At 48.5% G+C, this 16,498-nt stretch overlaps 1 protein-coding gene across 1 annotated transcript in view; it reads right to left on the bottom strand.

Annotated features, from left to right (window-relative positions):
* The window catches only part of Rell1 (RELT like 1), a 64,299-nt gene extending 48,492 nt beyond the window's left edge, over positions 1–15,807 (bottom strand). The window contains exon 1 of the mRNA XM_038336696.1: positions 15,583–15,807. Within this exon, the coding sequence (XP_038192624.1) occupies positions 15,583–15,670 (88 nt within the window). The 5' untranslated portion in view covers positions 15,671–15,807. The remainder of the gene's footprint in view (positions 1–15,582) is intronic.
* Between the last annotated feature and the right edge of the window lie 691 nt (positions 15,808–16,498).

Here is a 16,498-nt window from a genome sequence, read left to right as displayed (position 1 = left end):
ATGCATGTGTTGCACATGTGCACGAGCATGCGTGTGTCTGTGGGAGCCAGAGATCAGTATCACATGTCTCCTCCAATTGCGCTCTCCCTGTGTTCTCAGACAGCATCTCTCACTGAAAGGAAGCTCACTGACTGGCTAGAATGACTAGCCAGCACACCCTGCAGATTCTCCTGTCTCCATCTTCTCCGTGACACACACACGCACGCACACACACACACATACACACACACACCATCCACACAAAATAAAACTACAATTATGCAGTGCATGGCTGACTATACAGGTGGGTGCTAGGGATCCAAACTTGGGTCCTCATGCTCACATAGCGAGCACTTTATCTTCCTGGGCCAAAGTTATTATTTAGTGTGGGGTCTTTTATTTATCTGCCTGGTGAGTGTGTGTGTGTGCGTGTGTGTGTGTGTGTGTGTGTGTGTGTGTTTTGTTCTTTTGTAGCAGGCAAAGTACCTAGGGGCTTGCTAGAACTCTACCACTTACTAGCCAATAGATGGCCAGCCAATAGCTGCTATTATTAAACCCATCTAGAAAGGAAAACATAAAGAATAAAGCATTGGAGTCAATGGCTCCTCTAGGGTAAGGTTGGGTAGAGACTTGAACCCAGGATCACAGGAGGCAAGACAGAGATTCTGAGCCAAAGCTGCTCCTCAGCAGGGCAAGGAGGCAAAGCAGAAATCAATTCTTCGTTTGCATTATCTTCAAATTGCTACAAGACTCCAGGGCAAGCTGATAAACATCTCTGTGCCTCGGTTTCCTCAGCCATAAAATGTGGACTAAAGTTGAAAGGTTGCTGATGATTCTCTAAAATTAATCTGGCTTTATCCCAGCGTGTGCTCATTGTTGGTGGCTATTAGCAGCAGTTACAGACATACAAAGCCAGACAGAGAACGAATGAAGCCAGGAGCCTAACTAGAGGGGGCATTGTTCCACGTGGTACAGAAAACACTGAGTCCTTGATGTGAGGGAACAGCAGCCATGGGCGCTGCTATGCAACATGGCAGGCTAAGGAGATTCACAATAAGCAGTACAGGGCCATGAGCCATGGTGGCCACTCAGGAGCACGGTGCACTGAGCCACAGCAACAGCAGGCTCCCACGCAGGGCAGAGCCACAGAAGGCAGGCTCCCACACAGGGCAGAGCCACAGCAGGATCCCACACAAGGCAGAACCACAGCAGGCAGACTCCCACGCAAGGCAGAGCCACAGCAGGCAGACTCCCACACAGAGCAGAGCCACAGCAGGCAGGCTCCCACACAAGGCAGAACCACACACAGCAGGCAGACTCCCACGCAAGGCAGAACCACAGCAGGCAGACTCCCACGCAGGGCAGAGCCACAGCAGGCAGACTCCCAAGCAGGGCAGAGTTACAGCAGGCAGGCTCCCACGCAGGGCAGAGCCACAGCAGGCTCCCACGCAGGGCAGAGCCACAGCAGGCTCCCACGCAGGGCAGAGTTACACAGGCTCCCACGCAGGCAGAGTTACACAGGCTCCCACGCAGGCAGAGTTACACAGGCTCCCACGCAAGGCAGAGTTACAGCAGGCAGGCTCCCACGCAAGGCAGAGTTACAGCAGGCAGGCTCCCACGCAGGGCAGAGCCACAGCAGGCTCCCACGCAGGGCAGAGCCACAGCAGGCTCCCACGCAGGGCAGAGCCACAGCAGGCTCCCATGCTCTCTCACATCAGTCACACACAGCCAAGCTTCTCTTCCTTCCAGGAACAGGAAGGGGAAAATGATTAAACAGAACACTACAGAAGTCCTAAACAGAGGGCATTGTGATTAGTCACAGGTTCAGTCAGGCAGTTCCCACACACCAGGCTCGTGGGTACCTGGGAACTGGGAAGTGAAGAGGGGCAGCCAGGAAACTTCAAAGGTCTGAGCCCATTGAAGTCACCTGATGTGAAATCCCCTCAACCACTTCTGGAGAAAGAAAGCCAAAAGAAGGGGGGGTGAGGAAGGGAAGAAGGTCAACTAGGTGAAAGAATGCTGGGAAGATGAAATAGGCAATCAGGAAAACCCCAGATGGGGAAAAGAAGTATGAAAGGCATTATTAGCATGATGCCCAAATGGGAGCTCTGAAAACCTGGCACAGGACTTGAATATCAGAACACAGACGCTGAGGCAGGAGGATTATGAGTTTAAAGACTGCCTGAGCTACAAAGCCAATTAAAAAAATAAATATAAAAATGTATACATAGAAAAAAAAACTCTAATCACATATATATATGTATTTGTGCTATTACTATACCAAGCACGTTATAGATTTATTAAGACATCCAACCTTGACAACAATCCAGTGAGGCAGATGTTATTTTAAGTTCCATTTTACAGACATAAACACTATGCCACAGAGAGGTGAAATTTAGCAAGAAGCAGAGGTGAGGCAGTAGGCACTGGACCCCGGTGCTTTGCTGCCTCTGAGGTGCTTCTGGCGTCCAGTACAATTCCACAGAATGAGATTATCCACAGCTCTTCCTGCTGCGCGTAAATACGACAGACAGAGTTAAGACAGAGCCATAAGTAGACAAGTGGAGAACGGGCTCGGGGAAGCTGTCCTCGATCGCCACATCTATGCTATGACATGTGAACTCCCAAATGCATGCACATAAACACATACATATAACAAAAAATTTTAATAGAAAAATAGAGTAATTTATGCATAAAAAGTAAAGTGTTAGACAATACTTTCTCAATTTAGTCAATATTTACTTTTGATTTGTAGAACATTAACATTTTTTCTCTATTTCCTTACATTTTCTAAAAATGTGAGTGATAATCAGAAGACGTGGATTTTTTTCACTACAGAAAATGAAATCAGCAGGGAGTCTTTATTTCAACACAAAACTGCTGGAACTGTAGGGGAAATAGTTGGCTCCTAGCTTTTTCACATGGCCCAACCTAGCAGTAGTATTCATTCTGCAGAGGTACCCCAGACTACAGAACAGAACCCTTACTAAGAGGACTGCCCCTCCACAATGACATCCCAGATCTCCACAGGCTGGGAGCAGAGACAGTGCTATGAGACCTCCCATACACGCCACAGGAATCAACGGTCAAAGAAACCGAACGTGTGCCTTGCACTTTTGTGTACGATAAAGCATGATGCCAGCGTACAAACAGGACGGCAATGACCTGGTAACTTTTGCTTTCCTGTTATTTTGCAAATTCCTTTGCGTCTTCCCCTAAGTAGAATACAAGTGTGATTTCAGAGATGATTCCAGGCATGTTTTAGTAGCGAGACAGACATATGGCTTCCCGGTGAGATTCAACTAATTCTGTTTTCTAACATCCACCGGGTGTCCTAGGGTTCAGTTAAATTCTGACTCTAACAGCCTGGAGTTAGTGCCCACCCACTGGTTAAGAGCTATCCCTGCTGGATGGTCCCCACTTCAGAGGCCAGCCTCCAAGAAGTCTCTTGGCCAACTGCACTTCTGTCTGGTTACAAATTTGGAGGTTTCCATATGTTCCCTCAGTTTCAATAACTCACTGGAGCGACTCAGAGAACTCAGAAAGCAGTCTTCAGTGACCATAGACTTACTATGAAGAAGATCTAAGACCCCATATCCAATTGGAAGGGCCGCAGAGGGCAAAGGGAGGCCAGCGTCCACACCCTCTCCAGGGGTACCACCTGCCAGCACAGCCCTGATTTCATCCCTAGTATTGCGAGCAGTGAACCCCCAGATCCTGAATTTCTTATAAACAACTTGTTTTCCTCTGCTCTGAGACAGCCTGCAGATGCTCTGAGCAAGAGACCCTCAGGAGTTCCTGATGGCAGGGGAGTGATTTCTGGTAGGTTTGGCTGGGGCGAGGCTATCCCTGTATAAGCAGACCCTGAACACAAGGGGGCATTCTGGCTTCAAGGATGACCCGTGTCTCTTTCAATCTCCAGGCCCTTGCCTGGCTTGCGAATAGTGCTATAGTACAAGTACAATACAAGAGTAGTACCATACTGTCACATAGTATAGGCGGGCAGTACACCTAGAAGCTCCCTCACTGCCCTGGTACAGAGCTTTTAGGAAGAGTGACGGACTCAATCACTAGCTGATATTCACTGAACCCCAGAGATCAAGGAAAGGACAGAAAGTTCTGGCCTCTCCCCCAAATGACTGGTTCCTCTCTGCACCAGCTCCACGCTGATGCTATGTAGGCCCCATCCACAGTCACTTCATTACCGAAATCTCAAGTGTGCTCAGGGAGCTCTTTATGGCCAAGAGAGGCTCACACAGCTACACTCCCTTTTATAGGTTAGGAAATTCAGGAAGTTCTAAAAGAAATTTGCACCAGAGACGGGAGGTGCAGGCCAATTACACTGACCAACGACAAGAGTTCTACTCAACAATATTTCCAGGTACAGCACTGCCTCAGCATGGAGAAAACCATGCTGTCTCCCATCACTCTGTGCAACAAAACAGTTGCCCCTCCCTCCTCAAGTCCTCTCCCCTCCATACCAGTGATGGGATCCACCGTCTGTGTAAGCACTGTTTGACACAGCACACAGACACCAAACGATGTTAGCCCACTCTGAGGCTGCCCTTCTCCCAGTCCGTCCAGAGACATCACAAGGCACCGAAGAGCTGAGACACAGGCCTGCAGGAAGTGGGAGATGGTGCCCCTGGCCAAGCTAGGGCTTTAAGCACCTCGTGCTGCCTTGTGTTTTATGTATAGACACTGCCCTAAAGGAGACAGCACTCCAACCAGGAAGGAGAGGCCAACAACGTGCACCTGGAGAACAGCGGGGCTGGGAAATACAAAAGTCCAATGGGCTTCCAAAAATAAATGTTCAACAGCTAATGATCCTGCATGCGAGCTGATTCGTATGGTTTCTGACTGGAAACAAGAGGGTACCACGACTGCTTCTTGGCTGTCCCATGAGCAGGACTCCACCCACTACACTGACTTCATGATTCTCGTTCCCTTCATTCCTTAAGCTGAAAGATTCTTCCTATCCACACATTACTACTGCATTCTAGAGCTTGCATTTGTGTCACTTACAAAGGAGGGCATTATTTCCTCAATCCTGCAGATGACTCTAAGATGTATAAAAACAAAACAAGCATTATTTTGCACTTGGGCTCCCTTGAGCTCTCCTTCCTACCTCCACCCGACAAAGATACAGGAAAAGGAGCCCAGCCACCTTGCTGACAGTATGGACCTGCTACAAACTCAGTTCCATTCATATCAATGTTCGGGGCTCTTCCATCATACGCCAATGCCCTGCGCTCCTCTGGTCCTCCATTCTCCACTCCCCAGCCTGACGGGACGTCCACTGCTTGCACAGCGCTCAGGGGCCTCACCTTAACCTCCCCAGTGGAGAAGCTCTGTTCTACACGAGCTGCAATAACTTCTGCTCCTAGCTCCTGTGCCTCTGCCCAGGCTGTTCCATGGGGTTGCTAGGTACAGTCTACTACAGTCCCCTTTGTGGGCCACTTAAATGCTCAATTCTGGGCTATGGAGTCCTTTCTGTCCTTCACTTCAAACAGGAAGTCTACTCTTGTAATCCCAGACAATACTGAAGTCTGTGATCCTGATTACACCAAACTCCTTTTTCCATTACTTCACAAGGACTCCCATTCATGGCTTATCGACACTTCTCCAAGTTTCACAGGACAGAAACTAAAATGGCTGTTCACTGCTTCCACATATACAACAGGTACCCTGCATTATCTCCAATAAAGAAAGCCCCATGTTTCAATTAACTGTGGGCTGTGAGTACCAAGTTATACACAAGCGCCAGCTGCAGCAGCTATCACCAGACTCCTACTTGGCAAATACAGGTGTGAAATATGTTATCCCCGAAAAGCCCAACCACCCAAACTTAAGCATGGCTCAAGGCCTTGGCTTCTGGCCTGGTGGCTGTTTTGTATTTTGCTTTTAGCAGAGGCAAGAAGTCAGAAATATCCGGGGAAGCAATAAGAAACATTCAGGCCATGCTAGCAGAGACTACATATGTGCAAAAGAAAACCAAGGCATGTCTGTGGCTAGCCACCTGCCACCTTGCTGCCGCCAGGAAGTCACAACTGCTGCTTCCTATAATGTGGCTACTACAGCATGACCGTGTCGGGAACTTCCAGCTCCGGAGGGCCATGAGAATAGGGGAAACAGGTGCCTCCCCCAACCTAACATAGAGAGACAGAAAGTCCAGGGAGTGCCTCAAGCTTCCACTCCCCGGAGGAATCTCAGAAAGCCACATTATGCCTGTGTGTATGCAAAGAGGAGGTGTTTTGGCAAGTCACCAGCACTGAAAGCAGCTCTTCCTCCTCGGCCCTGTGTAGCATGTGACACACAGGTTCTTCGTCTACCACTCACACTAACAACCAGCCGGCCAGGAAAGGCTGTCTAACTGGTGTCCTTTGGTGAATTAAATGCAATATTTCTTCCCTCTTATCTCTATCATGCCAAAACTTAAGAAAACCTAACTTATAGAGGAAGAACAGGTGTCTCGCTTTGTAGTCTTGGCTGGCCTAGAGCTCACTATGTAGAGCAGGCTAGCCCAGAATGACCTGCCTTAGTCTCCCGAGTGTTGAGATTAAAGGTGAACACTATGACACCCAGACAGGAAAACATTTCTAAATCTAATCATGTGTTGATGGCATTGCCACCTTCACACGGTGGCACACGCCTGTAACTCCAGCACTCATGAGCCTGAAGCAGGAGGACCACAAATACACAATTTATTTGTTCATTTTACACACAGGGGTGTGTGGCCTGCCTGCATGGATATGCATCATTTGCATGTCCAATCCCGTGGAAGCCAGGAGATTCCCTGAACCTGGAGTTAGAGACAGTTGTGAGTCACAATGTGGGTGCTGGGAACCAAACCTGGGTCCTCTGCAAAAGCAGCAAATACTCTTAACGCGTGAGCCATCTTTCCCACCTCAGGACCGTACATTTAAAGCCCACTTAGACTACAGAGTGAGTTCACGGTCAGCATGAACTACACAGTGAGACACTGTCCAGGGAGGGAGGGAGGGAGGGAGGGAGGGCAGGCAATATCTGAAGACTTCCTAGGTTAATTATCTATTTTTGACTAACGACAGAAATCTACACTCACTTGGTAAGATGCCTTGGTCTCCTCTTTCAGTAGATGGAGCAAGAATAAAAAAGACAAATACAATATAAAGCTTCCCTCCAACTGTTGACAGCAGAGAGCATGTGTCATTTCACATCAAAGAAGGAACATCGGGAGACCAGGGGACATTCGCCCTCTTCGGTTTCCCCCTTCTGTGATGAAGAAATCTTCTCGTCCTGATTACTCCCGGTTCGTGCTACAAAACAAACTATTGTTGGGGGCTGTGGACCCAGACCCTGAATTTCCTGTAAACAACTTGTTATGCTTGCAGCTGCTCTGAGCAAACTTTGTTTTCCTGTGTTTGCAGCTGCTCTGAGCACTGAGACCCTCAGGAGTTCCTGATGGCTGGGGCGTGGCTATCAGTTAAGGATCCATATATAAGCGGCTCTGGTACACAATAAAGGAGCATTCTTGTTTCAAGGATGGCCCGTGTCTCTGTCTCTGTGTCTTGTGTGTTTAAATCTCCAGGCTCTCGCCTCACCCAGCTCGCGAACGGTCCTCTAGTGCAGGCTGCACACTTCAGGCACAGAACCGTAGTACACACAGTACGAACGGTACAGCCTCTGGTGACCTACTCCTCACAGTGATTGCAAAAGTTAAATCTGAGCAAGCAATCTAATGTTTAACACATCTCACACACTTGGCCATTACAAAGAGTTCTAGTTAAGAGAAGCATACAGTGGGAACAACTGCATACAACAGGGGCCAACAGCATGAAAGGGACAGCACAGCGCACACCTGACCTGCATACAGGGCATCACAAGACAGTGAGAGAAGCCACAGGAAAGCGTTCCTGGAAGCCCAAGACAACGGGTGGGAGAATCTCTCCTCCCCCATGTTCCCCTGCTCACATCCGATACTTAGTCAACGTCACCAGAACACATGACAGAAAAGCAAACTCTCCCTCTTCACCCCAGGCCTACTGTATAGCCTCTGCTATTCTGGAGTGGAGCTGGCCACATCTGAGAAACACGGCTGCAGCCTAGCTTGCTTTCTTCCCTCCTGTATTAGCCCATTCCAGCTGCCAGCAACACAACTGGGCTCGCTTTTTAAAGAAGTTGACCTAGCCCACATTTCTTGAGGCTGGAGACCCCATCAGATGGCGGTCTTTTCCCTGGCAGTCTCAGGGTGGTTCAGGGATGCACACGGAGACATAGGGGCCATGTACACATGTGTGTATAATTAAGAAACACACTGAGACTCTCCATGTCTACCCTCTACCCCCTCTGGCCTCTCTGCAGCTATAAAACTGAGGATTCAATCACAAGGATGCCACACTGATGGCTGTATCTTTACCTAACTGCCTCTAAACACGGCATGCAGTAAGTTTCCACCCTCCGAAAGCCTCACAGTGTGAAATAAATGTGAACACATAAACCCTTAGGGAACAGACTCAAGCCATATCCAAACCATCACACACACCCCTCTTCGGCAACCACTGGCTCCTCTCACCCAGCTACTGCCTACAGCTGTGCAGTGAAACTTCAAGCCTTGTTTGCTCCAGAAAGCTTGCCCAGACTGGGCTGGATTCTCAAATCTCCACACTCCCCACCCCCAGCCCCAGGTTAGGCGCCCTGGCTCAGGGCCTCTCTTTCCTGACTGAGGTGCTAATAGCATTCACCTTCTCTGACAGCTCCATGGGCAAGGATTCCATAGGCCCTTCACATCACTTTGCCCTCTGTGCCTTGTGTGCAGTAAGGTGCTTTGTTAATATCTGGTGAAAGATGAAACCAGTCAGAAGAACCTATTGCTATGGTTTGACTGTGTTGAGACTTAATTCCGAAATTCATGTTTGTTTGTGGTGTAACGAGGTGGGGCCTTTGAGAGGTAATTGGGGTTGGACGAGGTAATGAAGATGAGGCTCCTTTCTTTAAAGAAATGGCCTGGATTCCAGTTCTTGCCTTCTTTCTCCATTTACATTTTAAATGCCTATTCTAGTCCAGGTTTGGTTTGGGACCTGGGCCGCCAGCAGTGAACAAGATCTACACATGATGTCACCCTAGCGGCTGCTAGGGATGAGCTGCCCCTGACTCCTGCGGGACACAGAATCTGTCTGGGCTCAGTTTCCCCATATGCACAGCAAAGGGGCTAATAACAAGACGAGTATCTCTAAATGCATTTGACTAAGAACAACAGTCACCCCAATTAGTAGGTAGTCATTCTGCTGAGGTCAGGTTCATCCCACGTAAAGGAGATGGGGAAGCAGACCTTTGAAAGTGAGCCCCAGGAGCAGGTGTGGACCAAGGAAACCTGCCTGCCAGGAACAGAGACGACTGCTGGGTCCACTTCAGTGCAAGGATACTCCAACAGGACAGGAGGGTCCCCCAGGGAGCAAAGGAGCATTCTGAAATCTTGGTGGTGCCAGCTCAGTTTCCTCTCCACTACATCAACTCTGAGGACATCACCGGGGACATTCCAGACCCTAACATTACATACTCTGCTTTCCTGTCGTGAATTCTATCTCATCCAAACATCCCTGGGAGTAAAGAGAAGCCCAACAGCCAATTAGGCCCTCAATAGCCAAAGCATTTAACATGGCCATTACTGCAAGTCCTAAGAAAATACAGAGGCTGACTGGATTGATAAATCAATCCCCCAAAGTTTCTCCAAAAGAAATCCTCGTGGTCTATCTTTACAAAGGTAATGAATGGTTGCTTTGTCTCCTCTTTCCTTCCTTGTATTAGTGTGACTATCAATGGCTTTGCCGCTACCTCCCAAGAGAACCCACACCGTCCAGACCACTGTCTCCTGTCCTCCTCCCTAGGGTGGAATTGCTGCCCAACCCTGCTACCTCAAAGCCCCCCCCTTACCCCTCCATCATCAGCACCAGAACCCAGAGCCCTGCGGTACAGGACAACGGATGCTTGGGAATGGCAAAGAAACACAAATGACATTTCTGGTGTGTTTAGTGTTGGTTGGATTTGTTTTAGTTGTTGTTTTGCTTAAGCCAAATTTCACACTGTAGCCCAGGTTAGCTTGGAACTCACTACGCAGCTCAGGATGACCTTGAACTAACCGTAATCCCTTCGCACCTCAGACTCTAAGTGTTGAAGTCAAAGGTTTAAGCCCAGCTTTGGAGTGGCTAAGAACTTTGTTTCATCTTTCGATGTGAAATATTAGTGTCTGACTAGGAACTAGGAACAAAGGCTAAGAGGACAAACCCTTTGAGCACAGCAAACACTTCACCAAACACTCACATACTTTATCTCACATAACTGTTATAATAACCACACGAGGCAGCTTGGCCACACTTCCTCCATAATACAGCTAAGAAAAATGGCTTAAAGATTTGTTTTCTCTGTACAACATGCACTTTTTATTAGTGGCTGGAATGTTGTTATACCCAGGAGTCTGCAAACCAAGTGAGGGAGGGAGTTTACTGGAGGCTCCTGGGGGGGGGGGGGGGGGGGTCGGCGGCTGGCACAGGAAACACAGGAGAACCCAGGCTGGGGAATTATCTCTTTCTGGGATCCCAGGACAGTGCCAAAGGAGGAAAGACAAGGAGGCCTTCGGGCATTGCACGTGGGAGTGGAAACTGGGTCTCCTGAGTTCATACAGGCTGGCCAAGATAAGATGACTGGCCCCAAGAACTCACATTGCCTGGGGTAGCCACCACCGTCCAAAACATCCCCCTGGTGGATTCAATTTCTTTCCCTTACAAAGAGAGCTGTGTCACTAACTGGCAGAGAAACACAGCAAAGAAAGCCAGCCTAGCCTCTCGACTTCCCCATCAAGGTTCCATTACAGCGAGCACTCACCCAGAAAGCTACCGAACAGACAAAACCCCAGCTGCCTCCAGTTGTCTTTATCAGATTCCACTCCAGAATGTTAAGGCAGCCTTTCTTCTCCTGAAGCACTGTGCACCACACGGGTTAGCCATGGCTATTAGGCTGTTTTTAAAAATCTTTGCTGGCGATTTGTCACTTTTTTCAAATCTCCATAAGACTGTAAGACGGACTTTCTTTTGATTTTATGTGTACGTATTTATTTTATTTTACTTGTACGTATGTCTATGCACTATGTTCGTGCCTAGTGCCCGTGGAGGACAAAACATCACATGCCTAGACCTACAGTTTATGAGCTATGAGGGTGCTGGGAATCAAAGCCAGGCCATCTTGTGAGAACAGCTAGCACTCTTAACCACCGAGACTTCTCTTCTGCCACAGAAGAGTCCTGCTATTTCTCCATGGGATGTTTTAGATATTTGCACAGGATACTTAAACTTGATTCCAAATAGATGTGAGAAAACACGAAGAGATGAAGCAGGAAAAGCAAAGGCAGGACCATGAGTCCTTTAACTGAAAACCTCCAGGCAGCGTGACCAGAAAGGTAGCAGTGAGCATTCAGTGCACACTGTGTCTCACTCAGAAATCAAACGTGCTGGATTACTGCAGCAAAGCATACGGATATTCTACCTATATGAGATCAAACACACACTTGGACACCTCACGCTGGGGCAGGCTGTGTGTTGCCACCGCCAGAGTATAACAAAAGTCCTCCATTTCCACAGCATTCTACATTGGAAAAATCTCCTGAAAAGATTACAGCAATGTGCAAATGTCTCACATACAAGGGGGGAAAGCCCAACCTGACAAAAGATATTAGAAAAATAGCCCATCTTATAAAAACACAAGATTAAAACAAATTAAATAAGGTGCCAACACTTGCCTAACAAATCTGCAAGTACTTTTTATTTTCAGAGGAAAAGGCACCAAGAGTGAGAGATGAGTGTTTCGGACCGCTGTTATAAAAGTGCAAACCAGGCCAACCTGCAGACCAACGGGGCAGTCAATTCTCAGCGGCCGAACAATGGGAACACCACTGACCTGCAAGCTGCTTTTCCAACAACCTATTTTCCAACGTGAGTAATCAACTATTAGACCGAGTGAGTGGACAAAGGTGTTCGCTGAAACAACGCAGTTTTAAATCACATTTTAAAACAATTACTACCAACAACAACCTCCCGAAAGGAGGCACAATGAGGTAAAACACAAGACACGGGAAGCAACATGACTGAACCCTGCAAGACACCTTCCCAGTGTGTGAGCAAGGAAGACTGCAGGGAACAAAGGTAAAGGGGACTGCGGCTAAACCGCCAGCATTAAGATGCTATCTGAGGTCAAGATGTCTGAAGACAAGAATGGAATGCTAACTGAGGCAAGGCCTGTAGGTCAGAGATCAAGGGTAATTCTCTCCCTTCTCCCACACAAACTGTGGGAGGGACTTTTCAAAACTACCTAGGACTCTGCAGAGGGGGTCACACTCCTGTGACTCTCCATAAACATTTTAGAATGAAAAGAACTTTCAGAGAGAGGTTTAGAATGCACTTTGGAACTGAACAGATATGACAGAATCACAAAGCCTGGATAAAACCGAGTGACTTTGCCAGCTCTTGGACACTCTGTTTCTCCACCATAAATACAGGAACAAAATCACTCTTATGGAATTATAAGGATTAAATGACCTGAGTACAAAGCCCACGACCTGCCATCAAACAGGTAGAGAAAAAAAAAAAAAAAAAAACACAAAGATTACTGAACAACACTAAGAATAATAGCTTTAACTAATAACAATTTGGATTATTTTGTTTTTGTTTCTTTTTCTTGGGGGCGGGGCTTCTTGCAGTGCTAGGCACTGAACCCATGTCAGGCACTCTACCACTAAGCTACACCCAAAGCCCAGAAGCCACAGTGCCCCATGCCCAATTTTTGTCCTTTAAACCTATACCAGATTTTTTTAATAATATCATTTGCTATGTGTGTCATTTTAAAATAACATAATTAAAATGACCCAATGTATAATAAGACTTCAACATCAAAGCCAAAGTATGCTTTTAAAAAGTAAAAATAAAAGTTTTCCGTCTGAATCACCTGGACCGAGTCAAATCCAACTCCTCCCACGGCTTGCCCACCCCATTCTTTCCTGAAGGGCTAGGAAATACACAGAGAAGAAAAAGAAATGACAGTCACTGGTAACATTTCTCATTGCCTCTTTAAATTTGGAGTAAGCATGAAAAACCCAGCTCCAAGCAGTTTATTATTATTATTTTTTTTTTCAAAAACACTGCCCCTAATGTCTGTGTCTCATGTGGCTCTTCATCTGGGCAGCTACCCAGCCAAAGGAGAACCCAGAATTTAATCAAACATATCTTCAGCATCTAAATGAGGAATCTGAGGCTGGATGGAGGCCCACAGCGCCCAGGGAGCGTGTGCCTCTCACAGCACCGGCTGTGGGTCTGTTTCACGCACCTCTCCACTCAAGGGCTGCACCCACTGTCTGATAGGAAAATTGAGAAATCAGTAGGCCCAAAGGCTGAGGAACCAGAGAACTTACGTACATAAATAAGGAAAGACGTGGAAAAGCATCTCTGCTGCTGGTAGAGTGTTTCTAATGCCACTTTTTAGGCAGTTGACAAAAAAAGGAAGTGAGAGAGACTGTCACCACCCACTGTGAAGCTATCTGTCCTTTCTCCACTGCACGGCTGCACATAACTACATGCTCATGACATAATGTTTGGGTATCTTAAAACTATCTTACAGTGACTAAGTCATGTTGCCGAGGGTGACTTATGCTCTCATTTTCTCTACGAAGCTGGGGGCGCAATAGAAAGAAAATGAGTTTAAAATCAAGCAGGCTGTATTATCACACACACACACACAAAGCATATTTAATGCTTACTGATACAGTACTTACAGGCCTCAGGTGCTCTACTGAAAATAAATATATCTTAGTTTTAAAATACACACAAAGTGCCCAACCAAGCACACAGCAGGCTGGCTGTGAGTTCCCATCTCTTTCTTCCTACTTCTCAGCTTTGATTCCAAAGAGATCAGATGCCAGCTGTTCGGGGCTCATCTCTGGATACAGGCCTCAAAGCCTGCTAGCAAATCTGAACCCTCATCCTTGCCATCTCAGATACTTCATTCATTCTTCTCAGGCATTTACTTTCAGCAAAAAAAGGTGACTAGTAGCACAGTTAGGTAAGACTTGCTTCAGTCACATTGCAGGCCTGATACCTGGATGTTGTTCAGAAACCCAGCAAAACATAAACCTACTCCAGGAATGGGCTTCTCCTGATGAAGGCTGATTGCATGCCTCTTGTAGTAAATTTTAACAATCTGATTCCTAGGTTAAGCTTTTTCATTTTCCAAACTCTGCAACAAGTGATTCCAGACAGACACTTATCTGCAACCTCCAATCTAATTTGAACCTATTTTGCATTTACAAGTCCCAGCAAAAGACACAGGATACGCACGAAAATCTGCCATCCAATAAAACCTGTCACCAGCTTCCTTTTCCCCTGGGTGAACGGCTGAAGGAAATGTGAACCTACTAATCAATACTCAAGAGACACATGATCTGTCTCTTGGTCCCTTCCTAACATGCTCAGATTCCTATGAAAAAGTGAAGGCCAACTGATACACCAGTTTCAAAGCTCCAAGTGACTGGAATGTTCAGGACAGAAGAGCAGCGCATGTACTTTATAAAAGCGGCAGACGCTGTTGGAAGCCTTCCAGCTGCTTATTATTTGGGCCTGAAGAGGAGCCACCCCTGAAGGCAGCTTGGCAGAGCTTGCTGACGTAAGAATCAGCCTGTGGTAACCCCAAATGGCCAGGAAGGCTTAAGTCTTTTTTTTTTTTTTTTAACTACTGCAATGAGGTGGCAATTAAGAGGGGGGAAACAATGCTTGAGAATCCCTGGTGTGTGTCTTATAAAAACAGGAGTTGTGGTAGTGCTTCCTTAAGTAAAAGGTAGACAGACCTCTTAGGAGATTTCAGTTAGAAACTCCCGCTGGTGGCTCCTAGTTGAGGATAGCACTCAGCGTCTCAGCTGGTGGCTTCCACCCTGACCACAGAGTGTTCCTTTTGTGATGACAGGATTTGATACAAAGAAAAAGCAGTCTACATTATACAAGTGACTGTCCTCTTTCCCGACCTAATTTATCCAGAATATATGGGAAGGAGCGCGAAATTACTGAGTTACTACAAGAATTCATAACCACCTGCAAAGCCCGAACTTTCAAGGCTTTAACATAATGAAAAAGAAAATAGGAGAGCGAGGAAAGCAGCGGCAGGGCAGCACCCGCTCCCGAATATCAAGATCTTCAACTGGCGAGGCCCTTGAGGATCGGGACGGTAGAAAGGGGTCCTCAGCCGGGCAACCAGGGCACGCGGCTGGGGAGATGGCGCCCCTAGAAGGCGACACTCTAAAGGTTCCGAGTTGGGATCCCGCGATCCAGAAGAGGCGGGGGAAGGAAGGCCGGAGCCCGGCAGGAGGGTGGGGAGGGACCAGAGCCGCCCCGCGCGCCGCACCCTGCCTGGGCCACCCCGGGACACCCAGATGCTCAGAGCCGGATTCCGTGGCCGAGCAGGACGCGAGCAACTCAAGGCGCGGCAGGGCTGCGGGCTCAACCAGCCCGGACCCGCCTTGCCCCTCGCTCCCTTCCGCGTGCAGACCCGACTCAGCAGCACCTGGCGTCCCCGCCGGGACCACGCACTCACCCGGGGCCACCAGCAGCGAACTCACGGCGCCTCCCACGAACACCGCAGCAGAGAGCACAGCGGACCCCGGGAGTCCCCACGGAGCCATCGCCGCGTCCCTGCACCCTCCTCTCCCCGGCCGCCGCGTCCAGGTCCAGAAGATAGTGAGTCTCCAGAGACGCCCCGCAGATTGAGCCGCGGAGCTCGGCCTCCTAGAGCCCCTACTCGCCGGCCTGGAGCCGCTGAGGCCCCGCCCACTACGCGGAAGCCCCGCCTCTGCCCGCCGCGCCCGGATCCCAAGTGGCCTGGCCCCGCCCCCACATGCATGACCCCGCCCCCGCGCCGCTCCCTGCCATTCTCCCTTCCTCTTCGGAACCCTTAGGCTCTGTCAGGCGCACGGGGAAGCTGGGGCCACGCCCCCAAGTCCCGCCCTCTGCTGTCCCGCTCCGCCTCCTCTGTTTGGGCGGGCTTCCTTTCGAAGCCCTGCCCAGCAAGGTGGCGGGGCAACGGCAGCGCGGGAGCCTCGGGCGGGGGCTGGTTTATCCTTCTCCTCGATCTTGGGGCGAGTCAAGCGTGGGAAGAGGAAGACCTAGGTTGGGCCAAGAAGCCCAGGATGGACCCCAGACAGAACCGGCAGTGAAACGGAGCGATGTTTTTTCTCTATTAGGGTCTCTAGCCTGTTAATTAACCTAGGTTAGTGGTCTAGGAAGGAAAGCTGCGTTCAGAGTCACGTTTGGTTGGAAATTAAGGGGGAAAGATGAAAACTTTTCATTGTTCCCATTTGCTGTTTCTGTCTAAGCTACTTCTGTTGAGGAAGGTTTCTCCACACATTTCCAGGAAAAACTTAGAGGGCTTTTGTTTGATTGGTTGGTTGCTTGAGTTAGATTGTGTTATGCTTTAAGCCTATGCCTACATTACATCTTGCAGACACTGCCCT

The sequence above is a fragment of the Arvicola amphibius genome, chromosome 1, assembly GCF_903992535.2.
Source record: "Arvicola amphibius chromosome 1, mArvAmp1.2, whole genome shotgun sequence".
Lineage (NCBI taxonomy): Eukaryota > Metazoa > Chordata > Mammalia > Rodentia > Cricetidae > Arvicola > Arvicola amphibius.
This window is presented reverse-complemented; position numbering and strand designations above follow the sequence as displayed.